We start from the raw sequence: 26,553 nt of genomic DNA on the forward strand, positions 1-26,553 counted from the left end.
TACAACGCTGCTGGTACGCCCCAGGGCTTGCTCTCGCTGCTAAAGCTGCCGTAAAGAATTGCCATACTTGCCAGAGCTTTAATCCAAAACATACCGCCAGATGCCCACCAGGGGCAAGACCATGGGCTTTTGTCCCATTTGAAAGTCTTCAGGTAGATTTCATAGACCTACCCCCTTGTCTCGGCTACAAACATGCTCTAGTAATTATCAACCAGTTGACGGGGTGGGTAGAGTGTTTCCCTACTCGCAGAGCTACTGCCCACATTGTTGCAAAGATCCTATTACAAGAAATCATACCCCGCTTCGGAGTTCCCCGACACATAGACAGCTACAGGGGCTCCCACTTCACATCAGAGATAATCCAACAGGTTGCAAACGCCCTCGGAATTAAATGGAAGCTACATACCCCATACCATCCGCCTTCCTCCGGGCAAGTCGAAAGAATGAATCAACAGCTTAAATCTCAGCTAGGAAAACTTTGTAAAGACTCTGGTATCAAATGGGTTAATGCCATTCCATTAGTCCTCCACAACTTAAGAGCATGCCCTCGTGGAAACCTCAAACTATCTCCCTATGAATTACTATTCGGAAGACCATCCCCAGTGTATAATACCCAATTTCCTACATCAGAACTAGAGGTTGGAGAGGCAGAGTTAACTAGCTATGTAATACAACTCCAGAAGCAACTCACTCTTCTACACAGATACGCTGCCTCAAGCCAAAATATTCCCCTTGACGAAAACATTCACCCGTATCAACCAGGGGATTGGATACTAGTAAAAACTTACCATAAGGTACCCTTGCAGCCCACTTGGGAGGGCCCCTACCAAGTACTTTTAACCACTCCAACTTCTGTTAAGGTAGCAGAAAAGACAGCCTGGTTGCACCACACCCGCTGCAAACCTGCATCGCCACCAGAGCCCACAGCGGACGACTCGCCCTACGACATACCAGCCCGAACAGCAGACGACGACACCAGCATCGAGGAGGACCAACAGACCGGACCAGATCGGGGCACGAATCGAGCCCAACAGACCGGACCTGACACTTCAACCCAGTGGACCTCCGAAATAATCACAGCAGCCGACCAGAGCGACCAACCCCCAATTCGCCTCAAACTCCGTAAAACACAGCCCGCGTTTGACAGCTCCGCAGTTTGACAGCTCCGCAGTTTGACAGCTCTGTTTGACAGCTCCGCGTTTGACAGCTCCGCAGTTTGACAGCTCTGTTTGACAGCTCTGCAGCTTGACAGCTCTGTTTGACAGCTCCGTGTTTGACAGCTCTGCTTGACAGCTCTGTTTGACAGCCCGCGTTTGACAGCTCCGCAGCCTGACAGCACCCGCTATTCGCAATGGCAACTACCATACCCACTCTGCTCATCCTTTCTATTACTTCTGCTCTCTCCCAACACACCATAACCACACACGGCTCATGCCCAGGATTACAAATGGAATACAAATATCTGGACTTTGGAATTGTTGATATGGTAAAAAGAGGAACACCGGACCGCCTGGGGGATTTTGATTTCTGCTTACCCGAAACCCGTGTTCTCCTTCGACATGCCATATTACCTACCCTCGCTATTCACCAAACATGGGAACTTTTTATTCGCTCACCCTCTTACATGCCACTGGGCAAACTCATCCTCACCAGAGATGGCCCTTGGAACCGAGCCCAGTGCCTCAATGGTTCTTACGTACTTTTTTCTGATGGTACACCCAAACAAACTCTAAACTGGACACTTCTGGAACTTCCGGAGGCGGCACGAAACAGCAATGGCGGTCCTCTTCGCGCTCTGAAGAGGGGCTCCGCAGGAAAGGGTCGTGCGCTGCGGCATAGCGGCGACCCATCCAGAAAAACCATGGGCAGAGTGAGCTCGTGGCTGTGGGACTCGGCAGGCGCCAGAAGCCCCCCCAGAAACGAAGAAGGAACCCCGTAAGGGGCTCCGGAATGTGAAAGGGGGAGCGGCGCTGTGAGTTAATCGCTCTTTCTGCGGGAAGCAAAGCCGCGCGGCTGCTGCTAATGAGCGCCGACCTTTCTTCTTGGAACATTAGATCTACAACTACAACCCGTGAGTAAGGGGATCTAAAAATTATCGGGACTAAAATATTTCAATTCGGCTTAAAACGGGAGACGTAACCAGGAAGTCCGTCTCCCGACCGTGCTAAAGAGATCAAAGTAAAGTTTTAACAAGCGGGAAGCGCTGTGAAAGAACTGTAAAGATTGGATCACCGTGCAGATAATTGAACTATTGGTTGGGATTAAAAGAGCTAACTGTGGAGTTTCTATGCTGATCTTCTGACTGGACTTTTCTTCTTCCTTTGGGATTTATAAATAATAGAAGAAACCAATCTGTGGGTTGCCAGGGTAAAGAAGAACTGTCAAACTGCCAAACTGTGGATACTATCTTTAATGTTGAAAGTGTTGCATATAAAGGTTACAAATACAGAAGAAATAGAGAAACTGTTTCTTGCACCATTTCTGAGACTTTGTTTTAAGTTGGGAAAAGCTCAATGCTAAAAAGAAACTAAAAGTTTGCTTGGAATCTCAGTTGTTTCTCTTTTGGATTGTTGCTTCTTCTTTGGATTGTTGGGATTGTAAAGAAGGAAAAACTTCTTTCCTTTGGCTGAACTTTATTACTCCCCCTAGAGGACTTTGGATTTATAATTCTCTGGGAATTACATTTGGTTTTGACTCTCTGTTGCCTGGTTGTTTACATTTTGGAACTGTCTCTCTCATGGGAACACTTACAGTCTGACCTTGATATATAGATGGGATTGGAATGAGCGACGCAGGGAAAACAAGGTTGGCTAAAACAAAGGCAAAACAATTGGTACAAACAACTTTGACTTCCCAACCACGCAGATCATCAGTCCCAACTGTTCTAGAAACACAAAAAGAGGTAGATGAGCTGACACCCACAGGGGATATGGCTTCAGGAGGGTCTGAAAAAGTTTTGAATCAGATTTTAGAACAACTGGCAATTCTAAATAAAAAGGCGGATGAACATTCGACTAAAATTGATCAAGCTACATCCTCAATAAATAAATTGACTGATCAGGTGGCTCAACACACACAAGCAATTGGGAACCTTCAAGAAGTAACAGCAGAGAACCACAAATTGGCTGAGGAAGCCAAACAAAAAGCAGAGGAAGCCAACTTGAAAGTGGAGGCATTAAAGGTGGAGGTGAAGCCGCTGCATAAACAGATAAATGAACAGCAGGCCTACTGGTCGATGACTGAACTGAGAAACAGGGAAAGCAATCTTAGACTTAGAGCTATTCCAGAACTAGAACAGGAGAATTTGATCGGTTATTTGACATCAGAAATTTCAAAGTTCTGGGGTATTGAAGAGGATAAAGATTTTAAAATTGTGACTGCTTTCAGATTGGGAAGAGTGACGAGGAAGGATAAACCCAGAGACTGTTTGATCATTTTAAGATCAAAGCAAGAGAGAGATAAAATATTAGGCCTTCATTTTGGAAAATCACTTGTCATCCAGGGCAACAGAGCTGAAATTTACAGAGACATACCCAAACAGCTTTTGGATCTTAGAGCGACGCATACAGAACTTGCAAAATTATTGAGAGGCAACTCAATTCCTTATAGGTGGGAGTTTCCTCAAGGACTATCTTTTAATTTTAGAGGAAAGAAAGTTAAAATCAGAACAGCAGAAGACCAACAAAAGTTTTTGAACGATTACGAAGAGGACCTACAGAAAGGTACAACAGGAGCCTGGCCACCACCACTACCTACACCTGTACCAGCACCTACACCCTCGGGATCAGAGGACCAAAAGAAAGGGACGCCACCACAGGACTAATACTTTGATCCAGGATGTCTCTGCAGTTGCTTAGTTGGAATATAAATGGCGGAAATTCCCCAGAGAAAAGAAGAAGAATCTTTCATATATTGAAAAAAGAACAATTGGATATCATTTGCTTGCAGGAAACACATGTGACCAGGCTCCATAGAAAAGTCTTGATTAACAAAAGATTAGGCCAAGAATTTATTTCATCGGACAAAGTAAAGAAAAGAGGTGATCTATGCAAAGGAGAGCCTGTCACCAAAAATTTTATTTAAAGATGAGCAAGGAAGAATTTTGGCTATTGAAATACAGACCCAAGGAGAAAAAAAATTGTTATTAGGAATTTATGCACCGAATGAGGGGAAATCAGAATTTTACAAGAAACTGCATGAGACAATCCTGGATTATTTAGACTACACTAACATCATTTTGATGGGAGATATGAACGGAGTGGTCTCTACAAATATGGACAAGTCACAAGATCAAAGTTTAACAAAAGATGGCAGACTACCCAAAACTTTTTTCGAACTAACTGACAATATGGACTTGATTGATATCTGGAGGACAAAGAACCCCCTAGGTAGAGAAGGAACCTTCTTTTCTGAGGCCCACCTGTCATGGACGAGAATAGACCAAATATGGACAACTAGAAGGCTGGCACCTATGACTAGAAAAGTGGAAATGTGCCCAAAAACTTGCTCCGACCATAACGCTATGAAAATGGAATTAAGACTGACTCCAACCGGTTCCTTTCGATGGAAAATGAATGACACTCTACTAAGAGATCAGGAGATTGTGAAGAAGGCCCAAAAAACTTTGAAAGACTATTTTCAAATAAATTTGAACACCATGGTGGATAAAAGAACAATCTGGGACGCAAGCAAAGCAGTCATGAGAGGGTTTCTGATACAACAGAACACGATAAAGAAAAGGCTCTGGAATGGGAAAAAATATAAGATTTTAGAGAAGATAAGAGATGGAGAGAAAAAGTTGAGATCTAAACCAAAATCGAAGGAGATCTTGAGAGAAATTAAATTTTATCAAGCACAGTATGTGAAATTGATAAATCAAGAAGTTGAGTGGAAAATTAAACAAATGAAACAAAGATCATTCGAATCAGCAAATAAGTGTGGAAAACTTTTAGCATGGCAATTGAAAAAAAGACAAAAACTGAATACAGTCACCAATCTAGAGATTGAAGGGAGAAATATTCAGAAACCCGAAGAAATTAGGAAGTGCTTCCAGAGATATTTTAAAAAGCTTTATACTCAAGGGCCACAAGAGGAGAAGGAAATAGACCAATTTTTGAAAACAAATGGTTTACCAAAACTTGCTCAGGAAAAGAGAACAAGCCTGAATCATAAAATAACACAACAAGAAATAGAGAGTGCCATTCAGAATATGCAACTAGGCAAATCTCCAGGTCCGGATGGGCTTACCTCCAAGTATTATAAGACATTGAAAGATTATTTGATACAACCATTAATGGAGGTATGCAACCAGATTTTGGAGGGGAAGAAGGCACCGGAATCGTGGAAAGAAGCTTTCATCACATTGATCCCTAAAGTGGAAACTGAAAAGACTCAACTAAAGAACTACCGTCCCATCTCACTCCTAAATGTGGATTACAAAATTTTTGCAGACATTTTGGCGAGTAGACTTAAAAAAGTATTAAATGAAGTAATTCATAAAGACCAGGCAGGCTTTCTCCCAGGAAGACATTTGTCTGATAATACTAGGAATATTATTGACATTTTGGAACTTCTGCAAACCAACATTAATACAAAATCAGTGTTAATTTTTGTTGATGCGGAGAAGGCCTTTGACAACATCTCTTGGAGATTTATGAAGAAAATTTTGGAAGGGATGGGAGTGGGACAGGGGTTTGAAAATGGAATAGAAGCAATTTATTCAGAGCAGAAAGCGAAATTGATTGTAAACAACGTGGTGACAGAAGAATTTAAAATTGAAAAAGGAACACCACAAGGGTGCCCCCTATCCCCACTGTTATTTATCTCTGTTCTGGAGGTGCTTTTGAACATGATCAGGGAAGACCGGTTGGTACAAGGAATACAGGTCGGAGTGAAACAATTTAAACTGAAAGCTTTTGCAGATGATTTGGTTTTAACATTACAGGAGCCAGAAACTAGTACGAAGAGAGTGTTAGAACTAATTCACGAATTTGGTCGGGTAGCGGGGTTCAAATTGAACAAGCAAAAAACTAAGGTTTTGGAGAAAAACTTGACACCCTTGGAAATAGATGGGTTTCAGAAAGAGACAGAATTAAATGTTGTTAAAAAGGTAAAATACCCAGGGGTAAATTTGTCTGCTAAAAATTTGAATCTGTTTAAAGATAATTATGAAAAATGTTGGTCAGAAATTAAGAAAGATCTAGAGATTTGGACAAGATTGAAACTTTCCTTGATGGGCAGAATTGCAGCTATAAAGATGAATGTATTGCCGAAGATGTTATTTTTGTTTCAGACCCTACAGATCGTAGACAGAGTGGAGTGTTTTGGGAAGTGGCAGAAAGATATTTCTAGGTTTGTCTGGCAGGGCAAAAAGCCCCGAATAAAATTTAAAATATTAACAGATGCCAAAGAGAGAGGGGGGTTTGCCCTGCCAGACTTAAGGTTATATTATGAAGCTGCGGCTTTCTGCTGGATGAAATAATGGTTACTTCTTGAGAACACTGATGTTCTAGATCTGGAAGGGCATGATAATGCTTTTGGATGGCATGCATATTTGTGGTATGACAAGGTAAAGGTTCATAAAATGTTCAAAAACCATATTGTCAGGAAAGCTATATTCATGGTCTGGACAAAATAAAAGACTTATTAGAAGGTAAGACCCCGAGGTGGCTATCACCTGCGGAGGCCAAGGCCAGAAAAAGACTCAATATGGAGGTCGGATGGCCAAAATATTGTGAAATAATAGAAAAAAACTGGAGACAACTGGAGACTGCAGAGTTTTGAAAAACTAAAGAATAGGGTGCAAGATTGGTTTCACTATGCCCAAATTCAAGAAGTTTTTAAGTCGGACAAAAAAATAGGATTCCAGGTGGAAAAATCGAAACTAGAGACAGAACTGCTAGAACCTAAGACCAAGGTACTTTCGAGAATGTACAACTTACTGCTTAAATGGAATACTCAGGATGAGATAGTCAAATCAGCCATGATAAAATGGGCTCAGGATATTGGGTACAACATTATGTTCGAAGACTGGCAAAGGTTATGGACCACTGGAATGAAATTTACGGCATGTAATGCCTTGAAAGAGAATATTATGAAAATGATATACAGGTGGTACATGACCCCAGTCAAACTTGCAAAAATTTACCATCGGTCTGATAATAAATGTTGGAAATGTAAGGAGGCTGAAAGGACATTCTTTCACCTTTGGTGGACTTGTCCAAAAGTGAAGGCCTTCTGGGAAATGATCTAGAATGAATTAAAAAAGGTGTTTAGGTACACCTTTCCCAAGAAACCAGAGGCCTTCCTCCTGGGCATTGTGGACCAAAGGGTGTTAAAGAAGGATAGAACATTTTTTATGTACGCAACTACAGCAGCAAGAATACTTATAGCAAAATATTGGAAGATACAAGATCTTCCCATGCTGGAAGAGTGGCAGACGCAGTTGATGGACTATATGGAACTGGCTGAAATGACTGGCAGAATCCGAGATTTGGGAGAAGAGACAACGGAAGATTGGAAAAAAATTAAGGACTATTTGCAAAAATATTATAAGTTGTATTAATATTAAGAATCTGCATGATTTGGAATTTAGCTCCTGCAACTGGATTGAGAAAATAGGAAGATAAGTTATAATTAAGAAAAAGTTGAAATTTAAAGTTATTATATTTTTTATTTTAAGGTATAAATACTGGACAAAAGGTACTTTAAATTTAGAAGTAAAATATTTTGAAAGATATAAATAAGACGCGAAACAAGGTAATAATTTGCTGATATGTTTTATTGTAAAGAATGCAGGGTGAGGAAGGTGTGGGGAAGTTCAGTTAACAACTTAAAAATGTATTTTGAAAGATGGATTACTATTCTTTTTTCTTTTTTCTTTTCTGTAAACTGAAAATACAATAAAAATGTTTTAAAAAAATAAATAAACTGGACACTTCTGGACAACGGTGGCGGTGAGTCAGTCTATACTGACCGGAATCACCCCACAGACCGCCTCATTCATGGGTTTTACTGTCAACGAGTGGATTCTACTCCCCGCCAAACCATCCTACAAGGAGTATGCCTCCGAAGGTACTGCTGCGTCTGGGATATCGGACTCGCTTCTGGTTGGGACGGGAAAGCGTACCTTGAAGGCTGGCATCACTCCATTACACCTCCAGCAGAATGGGACACTACCGGACCCCAAAGGTGTGGAGGTCTCGCCACAAACCTCACATACTTGCTCCGCCAAGACCCCCTTCACCCCGCCAGTACCGCACCTCGACAAAGGGGGGAACTGTCAATATCCGAAAACCCCAACAATAATGACTTTCTGTCCACTTGGCATTCCAACACCTACGTGAAACTGATCTCTCAAATTGCTAAACAGACAACAACCAATGAGTGTTGGATTTGTGCCAATGCTCCCGCACACCTCCACAGCGGCATACCATTTATTGGAATACCCCTCACCCTTCAGCAACATCTCTCCGCTGACGTGCAATCCTGGAACCTGACTGCCGTGAACTTGACTCACCAATACATCTACCTAACCGGACCCACCACTGGCGACCTTTGCCGGAAGTTCAGCGGGAATGACAAAATTATCGGCAAAAGCACCTGTAAGTACACTGTTGACATCACTTTAAATGGCAGGATTACCCTATGGCACCAGGGAAACCCCTCTATCCACCCCAGTTTAATGTCTGCATGGAAACGCGTAATGAGCTTACCCGACTCCTGGAGCCCCTCCCCGATCTCCCAGTGTTTCTTCCATGCCTTCCTCACTGGCCGCATAGACTCGTGTCTACAGGGGTTGTTCTGGGTTTGTGGCCACCGCGGCTATGTATGGGCCAGCCCCCACTCCCGTGGCACTTGTTATCTTGGACTAATTTTACCTGGGGTTCGGGTCACACAAGATCTACCCTCCGGAAGGAGACGCAATAAGAGGGCAAAGGACTTATCACAACTCTCTGACGTGGCAGCCAATAGTGAGACTTATGGCCGGGCTCTTTTTCCCGCGTATGGAGCCGGCTCCAACCATGTCAATATCCTTAAGTTAACGGATATCCTGTTAAATTTCATGGAAGAGTCCAATGCGGCTACTCAATCTATCCTGACGGAATTAACGGAAGTCAGGCAGACTGCGATACAGAACCGCCTTGCTTTGGACTACGTTCTTGCCTCGACAGGAGGCGTTTGTGCCCTCGTCGGAACCGAGTGCTGCACACACGTGTCCGATCAAACCCTTAATATTACTGGACACCTTAACAACATCCATAAACTAGCGGACGAGCTTAAAGACATCCAACATGAAGGACTGTCAGATACCCAGTTGTGGAGCTGGCTGCCAGGGTCTGGCTGGATAAAACAACTCCTAGGGAACGGGCTCCTGATCCTCGTCACCCTAACCATCTGCATTGCTGTCTTCTGCTGCGCAATCCACTGTTTCCCGATGTGCTGTCAAACTTGCGGCTTTTGCCTTCCAACCCATCGCCCGCGATTGACAACCACCTATGGACCGTCAGCACCTGGAACCCAGTCGACCCCCATCAAAATGGGACCCCTGAAGGACTTCCACAGCCTAGACTCTAGGTATGACATGTCAGACTTTTATTGATTTGTGCGGAGAGAAGGATTGCGCGGTTTTCCTACCTTCGCAATCTTATCTCCGAAGGGGGGAACTGTCGCCGGAAATCACCCCCCTCCATTTGTCACGTGTATTACACAAGCACCACACTCACACGTACACGCATCTCCCCTCCCCAACCCTAGAGATGTCCCTTTAGAGGGTCACCTCCCAAAAGCCTTCCGTAAATAAGGAAGCGCTAGCCTGACGGCTTTCCACTCTAGCGCTCCGCATCGCCCTATTCTTAACATGAGTAGACCGGGCGACCGAACTCTGGGTCACTCGATTGCCGCTCCAACCAATCAGCATTAGCGAACAGCGCCCCTGGTGGCGGCTGCGCTGGTACTGCAGCCGGCATTCGCTGTTTCCCTGTTTGACAGCTCACTGATACAACGTTTCCGAATTCACTCAACCATGACTGATCCAATCAAGAGCTTGCTACATTGTTTCCTGAACTTGGGGTTGGTTTGAACTTCAAAGTCTTCGCCGTTTTATATTCGCTAAAAATCAACCGTACGTTGGATTTTCATCGGACCACTTTTATTTTACTGCATATCTCTAGGACTATCAAAGGGGGGGGGGGTGACCTGATGCTGGGCAACCATAATCTCTCGACCGAGCGGTCGCGTACTCAGCGATTCCTCTCGGTTGACGTGACTACCTTGATAGCCATCGTGATGGGTCCAGACAGGAGGCTATCAAGGACACAATAAAGCTGCACCTTTTAGTGTATTCCACACGGACTCACACAAAGGACACTGACCGGATTCCCCTCAGGGGGCAGGAAACTTCGCCCTTCTCCTTTTGTTCTTAAAATTGACTCATGTGGGGAGGGGAGAGGAGGCTCCGGCCAGGTGTCAGGACACTCGGATTACCTGTGTAGCCCCTCCTCGACTCCTCCTAATTTTAATGTAATCATGATGTAGATGTGATGTAATTCTGGGGGTGTAGCTTGGGGGATTAGCAACTAATAAAAGTTAGGGTCTTCTTTTGTTCGGGGCTTCCATCTTGCTTCACCTCGTGGGCGGTGGGAGTCCTGTCGCGACAGTCTTTTTCTTAAATAAAGACCGAGCCTACTGGCTGCTGTTTTGCTCTGAATTGCTCTGGTCGGTGTCTTCATTTGTCCAAGAGAGCCCTCGGACTTTCCTGTAACAGAAGACTCGCAGGAGATTGATAAAAAGATGGCAGGAGCCTCTTCTGGGAAGCTCACAAGCAGAACCTGAGCACAAGTGCAGCTCTCCCCTCCTGTGGTTTCCACCAGCTGGGATTTAGAAGCATTGTACGGGAACTATTTACGGAACCGCCTCTCCTGGTCTGCCCCGCAGAGGACCTTAAGGTCCATGAATAATCATAGTTTAGATGTCCCGGGCCCAAAGGAAGTCCGATTATCCTCCACCAGGGCCAGGGCCTTCTCAGTGGTGGCTCCGACCTGGTGGAATGCTCTGTCCCAGGAGACCAGGGCCCTGCAGGATTTAACCTCCTTCCGCAGGGCCTGTAAGACAGAGCTATTCTGCCTGGCCTTTAATTTGAATTCAGCCTGATCTTTCATTCCCCTTCCTCCCCTCCCTTTCCCCTTTCTATGAAGATTACCCGCTCTGGGATCCCACAGCTAATTCTCCCCTGGCCTCCTTGCTAGCCCAAATAGGACTAATTTATTCAGCTAGTGTTTATTGGATGAATTTTCCCCGTAAATTGATTTTTTAATTCTGGATTTATTGTTATTCATATTTTATACTGTATTTTATGCTGTTTTTCTTGCATCAATTAAGTATTTGCAATTTGCTGTTAGCTGCACTGAGCCCGGTTTTCTGAAGTGGGAAGGGCAGGGTATAAATAAAAATTATTATTATTATTATTATTATTGCTGCTACTGCTGCTGCTGCTGCCTCCAGCCATAAGGGAAGAGTGCATCCATCCTGGCGAGTTATTGATAGCCCTCTCCTGCACAGTTTCACCCCCTTCTGCGTGCCACGGCCCCAACCTCTCTCCATATATCCCCCCCCCCCCCCCCGCTTGTGTTTTAAAGGGGCAGAATTATCTTGGGGGGAGAGGTAGTGGCGGCGCATGCGCGCGGCGGCCCTTTCCCCTCCCGGGCCGCCCAGGCGCGAGGGGGCGGGGCCTCTCCTCTCCCCGGCGCCTGCGCGCTGCGGGTGTATCTGGCGTCACAAGATGGCGGCGGCCATGCCTGGCTCCTTCTGAGGGGCTGAGGGCGCAGGGAGGAGGCTGCTCCGGGGCCGCCGCGCCCGCCCACCCCCACCCCCCGGCCCGCTCTCTCGCTCGGGGGCCGGCGAAAGAAGCCTCAGGAGGGGCGGCGGCGGCGGCGCCTGGCTCTTCGCGGAGAGGGAGGCCTCGCCTGCGGGCGGCGGAGGCAGGCCCGGCCCGGCTCCCGGAGGCCTCGGCGAGGGGCGGCATGGAGGGCGGCGCCGGCGGCGTGGCGGGCGGGGGCAGCAACGTGCCCGCTTTCCTCACCAAGCTGTGGACCCTCGTGGAGGACCCGGAGACCGACCCGCTCATCTGCTGGAGCCCGGTGAGGGAGGGGAGTCGGGAGGGAGGTCGGGGGGGGGGCGCTCCCCTCCCCGCCCCACGGATCGCAGCCCGGCGGAGGCTCCCCGAGGCCTTCGCTCAGTGGCCGCGGCGGACCTGAAGCCGCCTCCCTCCCAGCCAGACCCTTCGCCGCCCATCGCCCCCGCTATTGCCGGCCCTGGCTGGCAGCAGCGGCGGCTCCCCAGGCTGTGGGGCAGGAGAGGCCGCTGGGGGTTGAACCCGGGACGTCCTCCTTGCGAGGCGGAGGCTGAGCCGCCTTCTTCCGCCCCTGCCCGACTCTTCGGTCTCTGGGCTCCGGTGCCACCGGCCTCCGGCACTCCGAGCTCTTGGACTCTGGTGCGCAGGAGATGCGCCGCTTCCTGCGTCGGGACCTTCGCCGGTGTCCCGTGCAATCCCCTGTCAGGGCTGCCTGGCGTTTCCAGATGAAGGAAGGGAGCGCGTGGTTTCACCTGGAAACTTATGTTACTGTTTTGGCTTCATGTGTAGTTGGGCCTTGTTGTCCCGGAGAAACTCTGTGTTTGGGTCATGGACAGCAAGTGTCGTTCAACATGCTGCAGGGAAGGGAAATTTCTGGCCAGCCAGACTTCATTAAACTGTAGCTTTGGTCACTAGCCATGCTGCTCGGGGTGAGGGAATTTGGAGTCCTGCAACATAGGAAAAGCCACAGGTCCCCCATCCCTGCGGGAATGGGTTTGGGCTGTAGAATCAATATGAAGTGCGAGTTTATTGGCTGTTGCCGAGTACCATTACATGGCTAATGCCACTTTCCATCTTTCACTCGAATTTTGCACTAGCGTTTCTGAATTTCACCTTACAGGGTTTCTGAGAATGAAGTTTTGCACATTCAAAAGATGCTATGGTAATATGCAGTGCATTTTCAAGTTTTCCAATATGAATCATAGAATTATAGAGTTGGAAAGGACTCTGAGGGTCAACCAGTCCAACTCTCAACTAAAGCATCTATTATATATGGCCATCCAAACGCTGCTTAAAAATCTCCAAGGACAGCCCAACAGCTCCCAAACAAGTTTGTTTCTCTAAACAGCTCTTGTCATCAGAAAGATTTTCCTGATGATTTGTCAGAATCTCCTTGTAGCTTAAACCCATTGGTTCAGGTTCTGTCCTCCAGATCAGGAGAAAACAAGCGTGGTCCATCTTCCACATGACAGACCTTCAAGATGTTTGAAGATAGCTATCATATCTCCACTCAATTCTCTTTTCCAACCTAAACATACTCAGCTCCCTTAACCACTTCTCATAAGGCTTGGTTTCCACACCCTTGATCATGTTGGTTGCCAGCGGCACATGTTCCAGCTTGTCAATATCCTTTTTAAATTGCTGTGCCCTGAGCTAGGCACATTATTTCAGGTGTGGTCTGATGAACACAGAATAGAGCAGTACTATTGCTTCCCTTGACCTGGACATTATACTTCTCTTGATGCAGCCTAGAAGACAGTCTTGGTTAGAAACTCTTTCTGCTGGCCTAGGAGCCCATGCTGACCGGAGGCCACAATCTGCAGGCAGTGTCCACATTCTGGTTGCTCCCTGGTGCTATGTCATTCTGGCTACAGAGATCAGTATTTCTTTACAGTAATTCTGGCCCCTGCCAACAGGCTACACTTACTGGTCCTTTCCTACCTCTTCCCTACCATTGTAGCCATTGATTTCCCATATCCTTTGCTGGTTTTGTCATCTTCTCCTTGCCCCCTTGCTCTTTCTACCACATTGTTCCTGTTTGCCTTTTTATTCTAGACCATTTGTGACCTTTTCCAATCACATAATCTCCAGTTTGTATTTAGCTGTCTCTTTCAGTGTCAAGGTTGTGGTCAGAATTCCAAGCATTGTGGTTCCAGCAAGGCTGAGTGAAGCTGGTCACTAGTTTTCTTGGGAATGTTTATGTCTCTTGCAGCGAGATTCAGTATCTGTTCTCCAGATTGTTCAGCTTTAATGCCACGAGGTGTAGAGGAGAATGCATAACACTGACCTCTTTGCTTCTTCTCAATTCTCTAAGGTGAAAGCGTGTAGTTAGATTCCCCCTCTCCCCCCACGGACATTCCTACCAAAAGACATATTGGGAATTCCTGTCATAAGGAGCACTTGCCTGAGTCTTAGCAAGAGGGCCACTGGGTGGCAAAGGGTGCTTGTTGTGCCCAGCTTATTCTGTTTCAGAGGCAGTGATCCAGTACAGAGCGCTTCTATGTAAAGAAATGAAACAGGAATATCCACAGTGTTCCACCCCATTGGAATACAGGCTTCCCTCAAACAAAGTTTTGTTGACTTTGCACATCAATCTGTGCATGTGTTTAGTTTGTTCTGAGGTATGTGTAGTTAGCAGTGCAACTTTAGTTCTTTAAACTTTTTGTGTCGTCTCAGATGTTTGATTTAGGTTGAAGCCCTTGAGAGCAGGAAAGCAAAACGTCTCATTCTTTTCTTCTGTACTCTTGAGGGGTTTCTGAAGTAAGCATCAACCTCATGAGAATGAACAGCAGCTTAATTCAATACAGCAGGAAGTAATTCATGGAGTCCCAATTATAGGATTGATGACCTAATTATAGGATTGAAAATGTTGGTTTTATACAGCCATGTTCTCATTAACATGAGGAAATAGTTGCTTGAAGAGGAGGGCAAATCCCACTCTTCTCTGTAAGTAAAAAAAAAAAAAAAATACTATTGCTGGGACAGCAGCCTGTCTCTGAACCTCAGGTGCTGGGGAACAATAGCAGGAGCATTGCATTGTGTTGAGGTCTTACTTCTTGGGTTCTAAGAAGGGGCGCCTAGTTGGCTGCAGTGGTAACCAAATGGTGGATTACAGGTGAAACTCGGAAAATTAGAATATCGCGGAAAAGTTCGTTTATTTCAGTAATTCAACTTAAAAGGTGAAACTAATATATGAGATAGACTCATGACATTCAAAGCGAGATGCGTCAAGCCTTTATTTGTTATAATTGTGATGATTATTTTGTACAGCTGATGAAAACCCCAAATTAACAATCTCAGAAAATTAGAATATTAAACAAAATCAGCAAAACAGGGATTGCAAATAGAGCAATATTGGACCTCTGAGAAGCAGAAGCATGCATATGTACTTAGTACTTGGTTTGGGCCCTTTTTGCATCAATTACTGCCTCAATGCAGCGTGGCATGGATGCTATCGGCCTGTGGCACTGCTGAGGTGTTATGGAAAACCAGGATGCTTCAATAGCAGCCTTCAGCTCTTCTGCATTGCTCGGTCTCATGTCTCTCATCTTTCCCTTGGCAATGACCCATAGATTCTCTATGGGGTTCAGATCAGGCGAGTTTGCTGGCCAATCAAGCACAGTAATCCCATGGGCATTGAACCAGGTTTTGGTACTTTTGGCAGTGTGGGCAGGTGCCAAAGTCCTGCAGGAAAATGAAGTCAGCATCCCCATAAAGCTCGTCTGCGGAAGAAAGCATGAAGTGCTCCAGAATCTCCTGGTAGACGGCTGCATTGACCTTGGACTTAATGAAGCGCAGTGGACCAACACCAGCTGATGACATGGCTCCCCAAATCAACACAGACTGTGGAAACTTCACACTGGACTTCAATCATCTGGCTTTGTGTGCTTCCCCATTCTTCCTCCAGACTCTGGGTCCTTGCTTTCCAAATGAGATGCAAAAGTTCTCATCAGAAAAGAGATTTGGGGAGCCATGTCATCAGCTGGTTTTGGTACATTTTCGAGCACAATTCAAAGTGTCAGTGCTGACCTTTAAAGCATTAAATGGCCTTGGCCCAGTACAGTGGTACCTCAGGTTACATACGCTTCAGGTTACAGACTTGGCTAACCCAGAAATAGTACCTTGGGTTAAGAACTTTGCTTCAGGATGAGAACAGAAATCATGCTCTGGCGGCGCGGCAGCAGCAGGAGGCCCCATTAGCTAAAGTGGTGCTTCAGGTTAAGAACAGTTTCAGGTTAAGTACGGACCTCCGGAACAAATTAAGTACTTAACGCGAGGTACCACCATTTATGGTTTCTTTCTTTCATTGTTAATCAAGTCATGGCTCATCTGACTTTGGCAGAAGGTGTGTTAAGGCCCGTATAAGGACATTATCCAGCTGCAAAACTGGGTGGAGTGTGTGGAAGGTGCAGGGGCTCAGTTTTTGGCGCTATAACTGGTAGCTGGTAATTTCTTGTGTCTGGGGTTGGCCCACCATCACCACCTCTTAAGGCCCTCCCTTCAAAATGGCCTTGCCATAAGATTAACTGTTGAATAGGGGTTTAGTGGAATGAATACTTCTAGGTGCGCCTTAAAGACTTTGAGATATATCCAGCATGGAATTCTGTTCCTTTTCTCTCCCCATGCCCACTCAAATTCAGCTCCACGGGGTCTTCCAACAGCCGCTGAAAGGAGAAGCAGACCCTTTGCGAGTGTGTTGACTGTCTTCCTTGGCCTCCATATGTACAGGGTTAGAAACCAGAAACAACTGTTCTTTCCGTCTTTATCTTCAGACTTCCCGGTCATAATTTTGTGGGCTGACCAAAGTGACAGCCGGTCTGGAGTTGATTTGTGTGACAGCTTCCATCTCAACGGAAGGCTTTCGCTTTATAAATGTGCCTCCATTAATAGACTAGGAAGATTCCTTGCAGTTTTGATAAAATGTGGTGAACATATATTGTTAGAAGTATCCCTTGTAAGCAAGGCCTGGGTGTATATTGTAAAGCGCCCTGTGATTGTGTTACTAATAATTGTGTATTGATTGGCAAGCTGACACCTTTAGCAGCTCACCAGCTCCATCAGGCTCCTCCAGCCTCTGAACTATGCCAGCTGGTCAGTATAGGAGAAGTTGGTGCCTATGTTTTGAATTTTATTTTCCTCTTCATCCTTGTCCCTTTTCCTTTGTGTATTGTGTATTTATTTATTTGTCATATTAGCCTGTAGGTAGGGAGTGTCTTGTTTTGATTTCATGTAAGCTGCTCTGGGAGCATTTTTGGCTGAAGAACAGGGTACAATTACTCTAAATAAAATAATAAATATACTATTGCTTGCTAGCATGGCCTCTTCACATGGTCTGTGTCATATTCCAAATTAAGTTTTGCTGACTTCATGTAGCTCTCCCAAGTGCCTTTATTGACTCAGTCCATCTGAGGTCGGCTGCAACTTGCCAAGATCAGAATTTACCCCCATCCATCTCCCCTCCCTCCACCCTCCTTTCTTTTTTTTCTTTTTTTTCTTTTCTTTTTTCTTCTCCCCCTAATGCCTCAACAAATGAAATGGATTTGTAAAAATGTTACATGGGGGGAAAAAAATACGAGGCATTATACTTACACTGTAAAACAAGAAAACCCTTAATAATATATATATATATATAAAAAGAAATGTACCCTAAACCTGGATGTTAGATTTCTGACTCATCTACCTTATTGAAGTTTTGATTGATTGTGACAGATAATGTGCAATGGATTTTAATTTCAAAGAGTTCACACCCTCCTGTTTTGGCAAGGCAGCCAGAGCAGCTAAAAATAAAAAAACCAAGTTTAAACTGCAACCAACAAAGCAATAAACAAATGAAAAATGAGAACAGCGAAAGGCGGCGGCAGCAGCAGCACAACACAAATAGCAACACTAGACCAGCAGGTAAAAATTAATCGGCAGAAAGTGAAAGCAAGAGCACCACAAACCAGCAATTTCCACAGGCCAAGCCAAAAGGCAAAATTCTTAACAAATGATGAGGCCAGGTGGATCTTCCTTGATATTTTTAGGCATTCATAAAGGCAGATGTCACAGCCCAAAAGACCCTGCCGTGTGTGATCATTTTTCCAGGGTAAAAATGGAAGGTTAGGTGGAAGGAAGACAGGGTGGATAAAAATCAACAAACAAACCCAAAACCCAGATTTTTAAAATTTAAATCGCATTTTTAAAAATAAAATGCTTTGGGAGGAAAAATCTTTCCAAAGATAGTTTTCTATTTAAGTTACATTATAGTCCAAATGTTTAAATTTTTGGTAAATGAATTTTCCAGAGGTTTCTGTAAGATTATTTGGGGCAGTTTTTCTAACAAGAAGATATCACAGATGATTGTTTTTGCAATTCTCAAAAGTGTGAATTTGTGTCTGCAGAGATAACATGCTTTTTCTTCCTAGAATAAAATGTTATAAAATAAGCATCCAGAGTTGAGGGGGAAAACCTTAATCCCATTGTTCCTTTGCAAATTTATATATGTACACAGAATCAATCCCAGGCCTCTTAAATGCTAAGATCCAAGGGGTTCAATGAATAGCTTGTTTGGAGTGGAATAGATCTGCAGAAGTAGCTAAGTGTGAAGCAGTAAAAATGAAAGTTCAATTTTGTGAGCAGAATACTCCACAAGTATTGGTATCTTTGTGTAATAATTGTGCAAGTCAGCTGCATGTCTGTGCAACTCAGACTTGAGGCAAGTGCTGAAGGCTCTTCAGGGCTGGCAACCTCTTCCCAATCCCACTGGGTCCCAACAACTGCACTATCACTTAACTGTACAGAATACACCTGAATGTAGAAGCAAATCCCAAAGGGTGGTGGAGGAAATAGTAATTGGAATCTGCAAGTCTTTGGTGAGACCTTGAAGTGCTTGCCAGTCAACTAATAAGAGTTCACAGTTAGCTTAATAAACCTCACAATAATTTCATAATTATCTGTCTGTGTATTTCTAATAGCATAACCAAATCAGTGATTTTTGATATAACTCTAAAATCTGAAAATTTATTATTCCAAAAATGAAACCTTCATCTGGTTGTAAATATTAAGATTATACCAGCAAGAATGAGTCTTTCTGTAAAAAAGTGTTTTAAATCAAGTCTTCCTGACCAGTGATTTAAAGCAAATCCACCCTGGAGGGAGAATTGACATGCCATATTTTTCGCCCTATAGGACACACTTTTTCTCCCTCCAAAAATGAAGGGCAAATGTGTGTGCGTCTTATGGGGCGAATGCAGGCTTTCGCTGAAGCCTGGAGAGCGAGAGGGGTCTCGCTCTCCAGGCTTCAGGAAGCTCTCCGCAAGCTTCCTGCAGGGCTCCCTAGGCTTGCGGATAGCAGCCTGTTCTGGGGGCTGGGGTCGGGGAAGCTCGGGCTTCCCCCGCCGCAGCCCCGTGCCTGGGGGGGTATATATTTTTTCTTTATCCCCCCCCCCAAAAAACCTAGGTGCGCCCTATGGGCCGGTGCGCCCTATGGGGTGAAAAATACGTTACATTCAAGACTCTTAAGCTGAAAAAGTCTTCCAAAGTGGTTTACAGTGATTGATAAATCCTGATTCTCCCTCAGGCTCACAATCTTAAGACACACAACAAAAGGGAAACAGACTGGAAGGGATAATGAAAAAAGTTGTCTCAGGCCCTCGTTCTTAGTTACAGAGGTAAAAATGTAAAGGTAAAGGACCCCTGGACAGTTAAGTCCAGTCAAAGGTGACTATGGGGTAGCGGCGCTCATCTCGCTTTCAGGCTGAGGGAGCCAGCGTTTGTCTAGTTCAGGGGTTGGCAACCAACGGCCCATGGGGGTCGTTTAACCGGCCCGTGGACCCCACTGCCCACTCAGTTGGCTCCCATATTCCGTGCTAAACTGGCGCAGAGCAGAGCGGGGACCGCGTTCCACGACGCTGGCCAGCTTCCCATTGGCTGAAGGAAGCTCCTGCAGCCAATGGGAAGCTGCACACGCCTCCGCACCGGAAATAGTGTTTGCACATGCACACACACACACTCTGGCCCACCGCAGCGTCTGCAGGACCGTGAACTGGCCCAAGCCACAAAAACTTTGCCGACCCCTGGTCTAGTTACAGGGACTTTGTAGTGAGCAGCAGGAGTGAAACGATTTGGAGAGGACCCAAAAGTTTGTGGTCTTGCAGCAGAAGCGATGAGGAGGTCCTGCAGTGCTGCCGCCCCATCAGTCTGATGGAATGGAATCTGCTGTGCTGTTATTAGATCCTTTTGGAGCTCCTTTTGGACCTCTTCACAGTCTGTCTTCATTTTATCACCTCAAACAATTTGGTATTACCAGTGCACTTGGCTGCCTCGTTTCTCCCCCCTAGCTTTAAGTTGTTTGTGAACAAGTTAAGCAGGGCTCTCAGCGCTGATTTGGGGGCGGGGGACGTGGACTCCTTGCCTGCAAAAGTTAGTTCAGGCGCAGCAATCTGCTCTGCATCTTCTGCTGTGAAGACAGATGCAAATAATTCATTCGGCTTTTCTGCAATCTCCTTATCCTCCTTCAGCACACCTTTGACTCCATTGTGGTCCAAGGGTTAAACTGCCCCCCTACCCAAAAAAGGGGGCAGGTAGGAGAGAATAACAAGAGGTGTTTTTGTTTGTTTTTGTTTTTTAGTGTTTCCCAAGATTTCCAGGTTTTCCTCGGGGAATAATTGAAATAATCCTCAGGAAAGTTCAAGAAAACTTTTCCCCATTTTAAAATTTGTGTTTTCCCCCCTTCTGGGCCCTTCACATCTCACCTTCTGCAGAGACTGGTTTTGCTGTCTTTAAAATGACAGAAAATGAAAAACTCGGCACCTTGTCTCTTCCAGCATCAGGCTGCCCTGTCCCCCCAGACTCTTGAATCTTGGCTTTTTCAGAAGGCAAATAAGTGGACAGTAAGACCCTGGTTATTGTTGGCTTTTGGTATTGAGTGATCTAAGGCCATGTGCGTACTAAAACTTTGTACAGCACCTCATTATTTTAGGCACTTCATGTAGCAAATGGTATTTATTTCCACTTGAGTCGGTGGTGTTCTGATCCTTTCAAGCTGGAGCCTCTTGTGTGGATAAGCCCACATCTGGTGTTTGGAGTGACTAGGAAGGGCCTGGCGGAGATGTGGGGGATGTGTGACCTTGCGCTTGGGGGCAATGTGCCAAGTGATCCTTTTGCTAGCGGTGGCTCCAGTGACGGGGCTCTTGTAGCAGACCCTCGCCCAGGGTAGGCAACCTCGGAGAGGTGCAGGGCTGCATGTGAGCAGGGCGTTGGCAGTCGGTGCATCCTTCTCTGTTGCATTTTTGGGTGGTCCGAGATGCCGTCCTCTTGCTCTGGAGCTAGCACGCTTTTGTTGCAGGGTTGTGATTTGTCTACAGCTGGTCTGGTTTGGTTCCCACCTATCCTAGTATTGGCATTAGCTGGTTTTGTTCCCCCACCATATGGAATTGTCTTAAAAAGAAGATGACTCAGTGGCAGAGCTTTTTCCTGCCATGAAAGAAAATCCAGTTGTAAAAAGCCTTTCACTATTTTATATCACTCTGCCAGATTGAAATTTCTCTCTCTCTTTGTCTCCTGTAGAGACTATTATATTTTGATAATAAAATTCCTGCTATGTGAGACAGAGAAGTCGTGTCATCTTGCTCAGTAAAAATGGCTGCATGCTTTTCGCATAGCCAAAGGTTGAAATATTGCTCCTGCTGGACAGCTTCTAGTCTTGAGGCAATTCTGAGCTGGGGTGGCTATTGTCAAGCTGGAGTTCCTGGGCAGCCCTTTGGCTCAAGTGAGCATGCAGGAGGGAAGGGAAATTTCTCGAAGGGAAATGTGGTTAAGAGAAAACAAAAATTACAGTCAAAAATCGGTTGTCGAACGTAATCTGTTCCAGAAGCCCGTTTGGCTTCCGAAAGGTTTGACAACTGAAGCATGGCTTTCGATTGGCTGCAGGAACTTCCTTCACTCAAGTGGAAGCCTCGTCGGATGTTTGATTTCCAAAAAACATTCAAAAACCAGAACACTTCGGAGTTTTCGGTGTTTGGGAGCTGAAATCTTCCAAAATGGAAGTGTTTGGGAACTGAGATTTGATTGTATATGGAGAAAGCAGAGGGCAGGAGGAGGCCTGTGGCCACCTGCAGTGCACCAAGAGATGTGCTGTTTGTGGGCACTTCTCAGTGCCGTTCTCCAACTCCCCTCTGCCCTCTGTCTTTGCATCTCCAAAGAGAAGGCATGCCAGTTCTGGACAAGAGAGCCCCAGTTAGCTACTGCCTTGGCCAGCGCACTCAAGTAAATCTCCAGGTTTTAGCTTATCCGTTCTTCACAGGGGGACACGCTGAGCAGACCACAGGCACTGTTGGATCCCTCACTTCACAGGTCTTTCCCTAGTCTGCCGTGGAGCTAAGAAACTTGGCTCCTGTGTATGTAGCTGAAACTCTGGGGCTGCCGTGCTATCCAATGGGGTTGGCACCAGTTAAGGAATGTTGGGTGAGTCAGCCACACATTCCTGCCGGCTGCCTTGCCTCTCTGTCCTCCCCTCTCGCTCCACCCTCCGGCTCTTGGGAACTCTGGGGCTGAGCTAGGAAGAAGGCAGCCTGGCCACTGAGGCAGTTAAGATCAGCAGATGCCACACAATCTTCCAGCCATTGACATGGGCTGCCTTTTGGCATCTGGCAGGCCTACAATAGCTGCTCAGCTCCCCCTGCAAATCTGTGGTCAACCCTGTGCCTGTGTGGATTTCTCTAAGGGCTTTGGCTCAGGGAGTTCCTCAGGTTTAGTATACTAAACAAGCCACACTGGCGTACTGCACAGGCCGCTCGAAGAATCCTGTTGGTCAAATCTTCATATGGACCAATAGTAGTGTAGAAATAGGAAAGTTTTGCCAGGGGGGTAATGGAAAAATTGAACCCCTCCCCCCAAAAAAAAATTCTTCTGGGTTTTTTCCAGGCGTTGACATTTCTAGAGTGATGTGTGAGCAACCACACCCATTGTAAAGGGTGTAAAGGGGTGTCAAAATCCACTTGTCAGGTGACTAAGCCCAGTGTACCCACCCTTCGACTTCCCAGACTTCCCAATTTCTCATGATTGAATGTCATGATCAGTGATTACCTGCAACCACTGTGGGCTTTTATGTTTTGCCCTTGTGAGCATTTAAGTGGCTGCCATCTGGTTCTTGATTGCCTGAATCTGGCTCCTATTTCTACTGGCTGAAGGCAAAGCCCTGTTTTCACATCTGTCGGTGCCTGAAGGATGACACCTCTGTGTGGGGTTGCCAACCATGGGGGCCAGCCCAGCTGCTTGAGGTCAGTGGCAATGCTGCCGCACAGCCTTGCTCATCTCTCTTTCTGTTGTTGCAGAGTGGAAACAGCTTCCATGTCTTCGACCAAGGCCAGTTTGCCAAGGAAGTCCTTCCTAAATACTTCAAACACAACAACATGGCCAGCTTTGTCCGGCAGCTGAATATGTGTAAGTATATTCTCTGTTTGGAGCACAGTTTGTTTGCTTGACTTCAGAAGTCTCTTGCGAACACGAGGGGCTTGCCTGAAGGTAGGGTTAGGGCACCTTGGCAGTTCGTCAGAACATGAGCTGCACCGTGCAGGACTTGTGGGCAAAAATGCTGGGGCTTCTCAGATTGGCCTAGTAGCTTCTTCAGGTGTAGTGAAGAAAAGAGCGACATCCTCTTCTGCCGTACGGCGGATCATCTTGGCACAATTAGGTTAGGATCAAATGTTTGGCACTGTTAACATAGAATGGGCATTGTCTACGAAAAGTGTGTGGGTTAAAGAAAAGGTTGATTACCAGGCCTGCAAGCAGGACAACAAGGGCTCTGTCATGGAGGAGCTTGTGCCTCCTTACGTGGGGCTCAAACAGGAGGTAGAAGGTTCATGGAGAATATGCCTGTGAACAGCTAATGGCTCTAAATGTGAAAAACGAGAACTCCATCTTCAAAGAGGGCGTATTCTGAGTTCTAAACAGGAACGTCCATCACTGCTTGTGGCCAGCCAGGTGCCTTGGGGGGGGGGGGGACGAGTTTGGACTAGGTGAACCGTGCTCTGCTCTAGCAAGGCAATTTGTGTTTCCTCCTGGAACACCTGCCTTGCATTTTGGGAGCTGAGATCATTCGCTGATGTGCTATTTTGTATGATTCACTTTGGAAAGTTGGCTCAGGAAAATGACAGCATTAATCAACCTGCAGACTCAGCAGATACTACTTTCTGGTTTGGTTCTGGGGGAAATCAAAGTCTCTGAGTTGGGAGGTCCAGTTGCCCTACAGGCTTACGCTGCATGTGAAATACAGGCTGGCTTCTCCAGCATTCCCCTGGCCTTCTTGCCAACCTGCTCTGCTCCTTTGCCTTCCAGATGGCTTCCGGAAAGTAATCCACATCGAGCAAGGCGGTCTGGTGAAGCCCGAGAAGGATGACACCGAATTCCAGCACCATTACTTCCTCCGCGGCCAAGAACACCTCCTGGAGAACATAAAGAGGAAAGTAACCAATGTGAGTCCTTCGTAACAGTCGCTGGCCCAGATTCAAAGGAGCTTTTGAGGAACAGATGGAATGGGATGGAAACAGCAGTGTTTCTTTCAGCCATTACCTGCCTTGGTGCTTCAGGATAGTGCAGAGAGCGGGTTTCTGTTTCTTCCTTCTCAGTGTTTTTGGCTTTTGCCTTGTCTTGTCTGAACTTTGGTTCAGATCACCCAATTTGAGGTGGCCTTTGATAAGCACCTAGGTGGGTGGGTGAGTGTGTGTGCGTGCATAAGTAAGCTCACAGAAGAATATGAACTTGCCAACGCGCCACCTCCAGTGTGCTTCTGTGTATGGCAGGAGGCCCTGGCAATCTCTCCTCTTCTTGTACTTTTCTTTTTGCACTGCTTGCCTTGCTGAGCAGCCTGGAAGTCCCTGGCTCAGCTGAAGCCATCCTGTAGGCTAGGATGTCTTGCATATCATGCCATGTTAATCAGTGCACCTCTCTTGCATTGAGAATGCTCCCTAAATAAGCCTGTCTGTAAATTCTGCAGTCGGTTGGCTGTCCTCATGCCTCTTCCGTCTCTGCTTATCTGTAGTGCCGCTTGTGCATGTAAACTGTTTGCCAGAAGCAACAAACTGTGTTCCCAAAATTGTTTCATGAAAGCAGCAAATAGCTTTCTCTCTGAAACTGAGATTAGCAGTTCTCCTAACTGAGGAGAAGCTACACAGAACCCTTACCTATGTGCCCCTGTTTCCATACTCTCACTGCCCCGCCCCGCACTGTTCAAACTTGCTTGTTTGTTACTTCCCTGAGCCATGCCCCCCACAAATGCTTGAGGGTGTTTTTTTAACACTCAAACTGTGTGTGTGTGTGTGTGTGTGTGTTTGTGTGTGTGTAAGTAAGTAAGTAAAATTGCCGTACACACACACACACACACACACACACAGACAGCTAGAAAATTCAGAAGCAGATCATACTCTGCCATGCAGTAGCAGAGTGGCAGTGCATGCTGGGAAGCCCAAGCAAATAAAAGTGCACTTCAATGAACTGTGTGCTTGCCTGCTGTGCTGGCAAATGGGTGATCCTACCACTTTTTGAGATGGGCTCAGGAACCCAAGGAACCCAGGAAGGCCTTTGCCAAGGCGTGCAGTTTATATGGCATTGATCTTCGGCAGCTTTGTTGGACTCTGACTGCAGCTGTCTTTGAGAAGAGGCAGTGCACACTCTGTCTGTGATGCTCAGCCAGCTATTTTCTCGTTTGGAAGCCATGAAGAGCCATAAGTAAGAAATCTTCCTTGCCTGCAGGTATCTGGCATAAAGAATGAAGATATCAAGGTTCGCCAGGACAGCGTGACAAAGATACTGACAGATGTCCAGGCAATGAAGGGCAAGCAGGAGAGCATGGACTCCAAGCTGATAGCCATGAAGCAGTATGTACAACGCAAGGGGCAGGGGGAAAGGGTGTTCTGGGTTTGGGAGGGGGAGTCTACCTTGCTCTGTGTTCTAGCCCCCTCTGCTGGCAGGTAGCATTATATGCTAACCACCTGATTGCTGCAGGAATTGAACTCACTCCTTAGCAAACTTTCTTGCTAGGTCATGGACTGCTTTGTATTGACTTCACCCAGCATGCTGAGTTTTCAATGCTAACGTTGCCTCTTCCATCTAGGGTGGTGTATCACCCATTAGCCGCCAGGGTAGCGTTAATAATAGCAAAGCAACTATTGATGCACCCATAGCACAGTTAAAATGACAAGCGGCAACCGCAGTTGTTAAACTAGTTAGCAGCCCTTCTGACATGTCCTTGCTGTGTAACTTGTGGCACTTTACCATGTGGACTTTGCCCCGTTATTGCTCAGTTTTCCTCTTGTACAGTAGTGCCCTTGTTAAGAGAAGAATAAATACCATAGACTCTGACATATTAGGCGACTGGGCGTATAAAACGACCTGCAACCTTTGCTGTTCAATTTTAGAGTTAGAGAGTTTGAGCGCCGCCAGGGGCAGAGCACGCAGCCCTCCACTGCCTCTGCTGTCACAGCAGCAGCAGCAGCAGCAGCCCGAGGCGAGGCGTTTGGCGGGTGGGCGAGCGCTGCACTCGGAAGGACTTTCCGTGTCCCCTTCTGTGGGGAGGGAGGAGGAGCGACGGCAGAAGGGGTGCCTCTGCTCACCGGCTCCCTCTCCTCCTTCCCAAGGCGCATACCTGGCGTATAAGACAACCCCCAACTTTTGGGGTGATTTTCCAGGGATAAAAAGTCGTCTTGTATGCCGGAACATACGGTACT

General features: G+C 46.2%; 1 protein-coding gene across 2 annotated transcripts in view; it reads left to right on the top strand.

Annotated features, from left to right (window-relative positions):
* The first annotated feature begins 11,976 nt into the window (after positions 1-11,976).
* The window catches only part of HSF1 (heat shock transcription factor 1), a 40,328-nt gene continuing 25,751 nt past the window's right edge, over positions 11,977-26,553 (top strand). For both annotated transcript variants that reach the window (XM_083749221.1, XM_083749222.1), the window contains exons 1-4: positions 11,977-12,137; positions 23,164-23,272; positions 24,167-24,303; positions 25,580-25,704. In XM_083749221.1, the coding sequence (XP_083605347.1) occupies positions 12,021-12,137; positions 23,164-23,272; positions 24,167-24,303; positions 25,580-25,704 (488 nt within the window). In that variant the 5' untranslated portion in view covers positions 11,977-12,020. The remainder of the gene's footprint in view (positions 12,138-23,163; positions 23,273-24,166; positions 24,304-25,579; positions 25,705-26,553) is intronic.

Source organism: Podarcis gaigeae (assembly GCF_964106915.1).
Source record: "Podarcis gaigeae genome assembly, chromosome: 7".
Lineage (NCBI taxonomy): Eukaryota > Metazoa > Chordata > Lepidosauria > Squamata > Lacertidae > Podarcis > Podarcis gaigeae.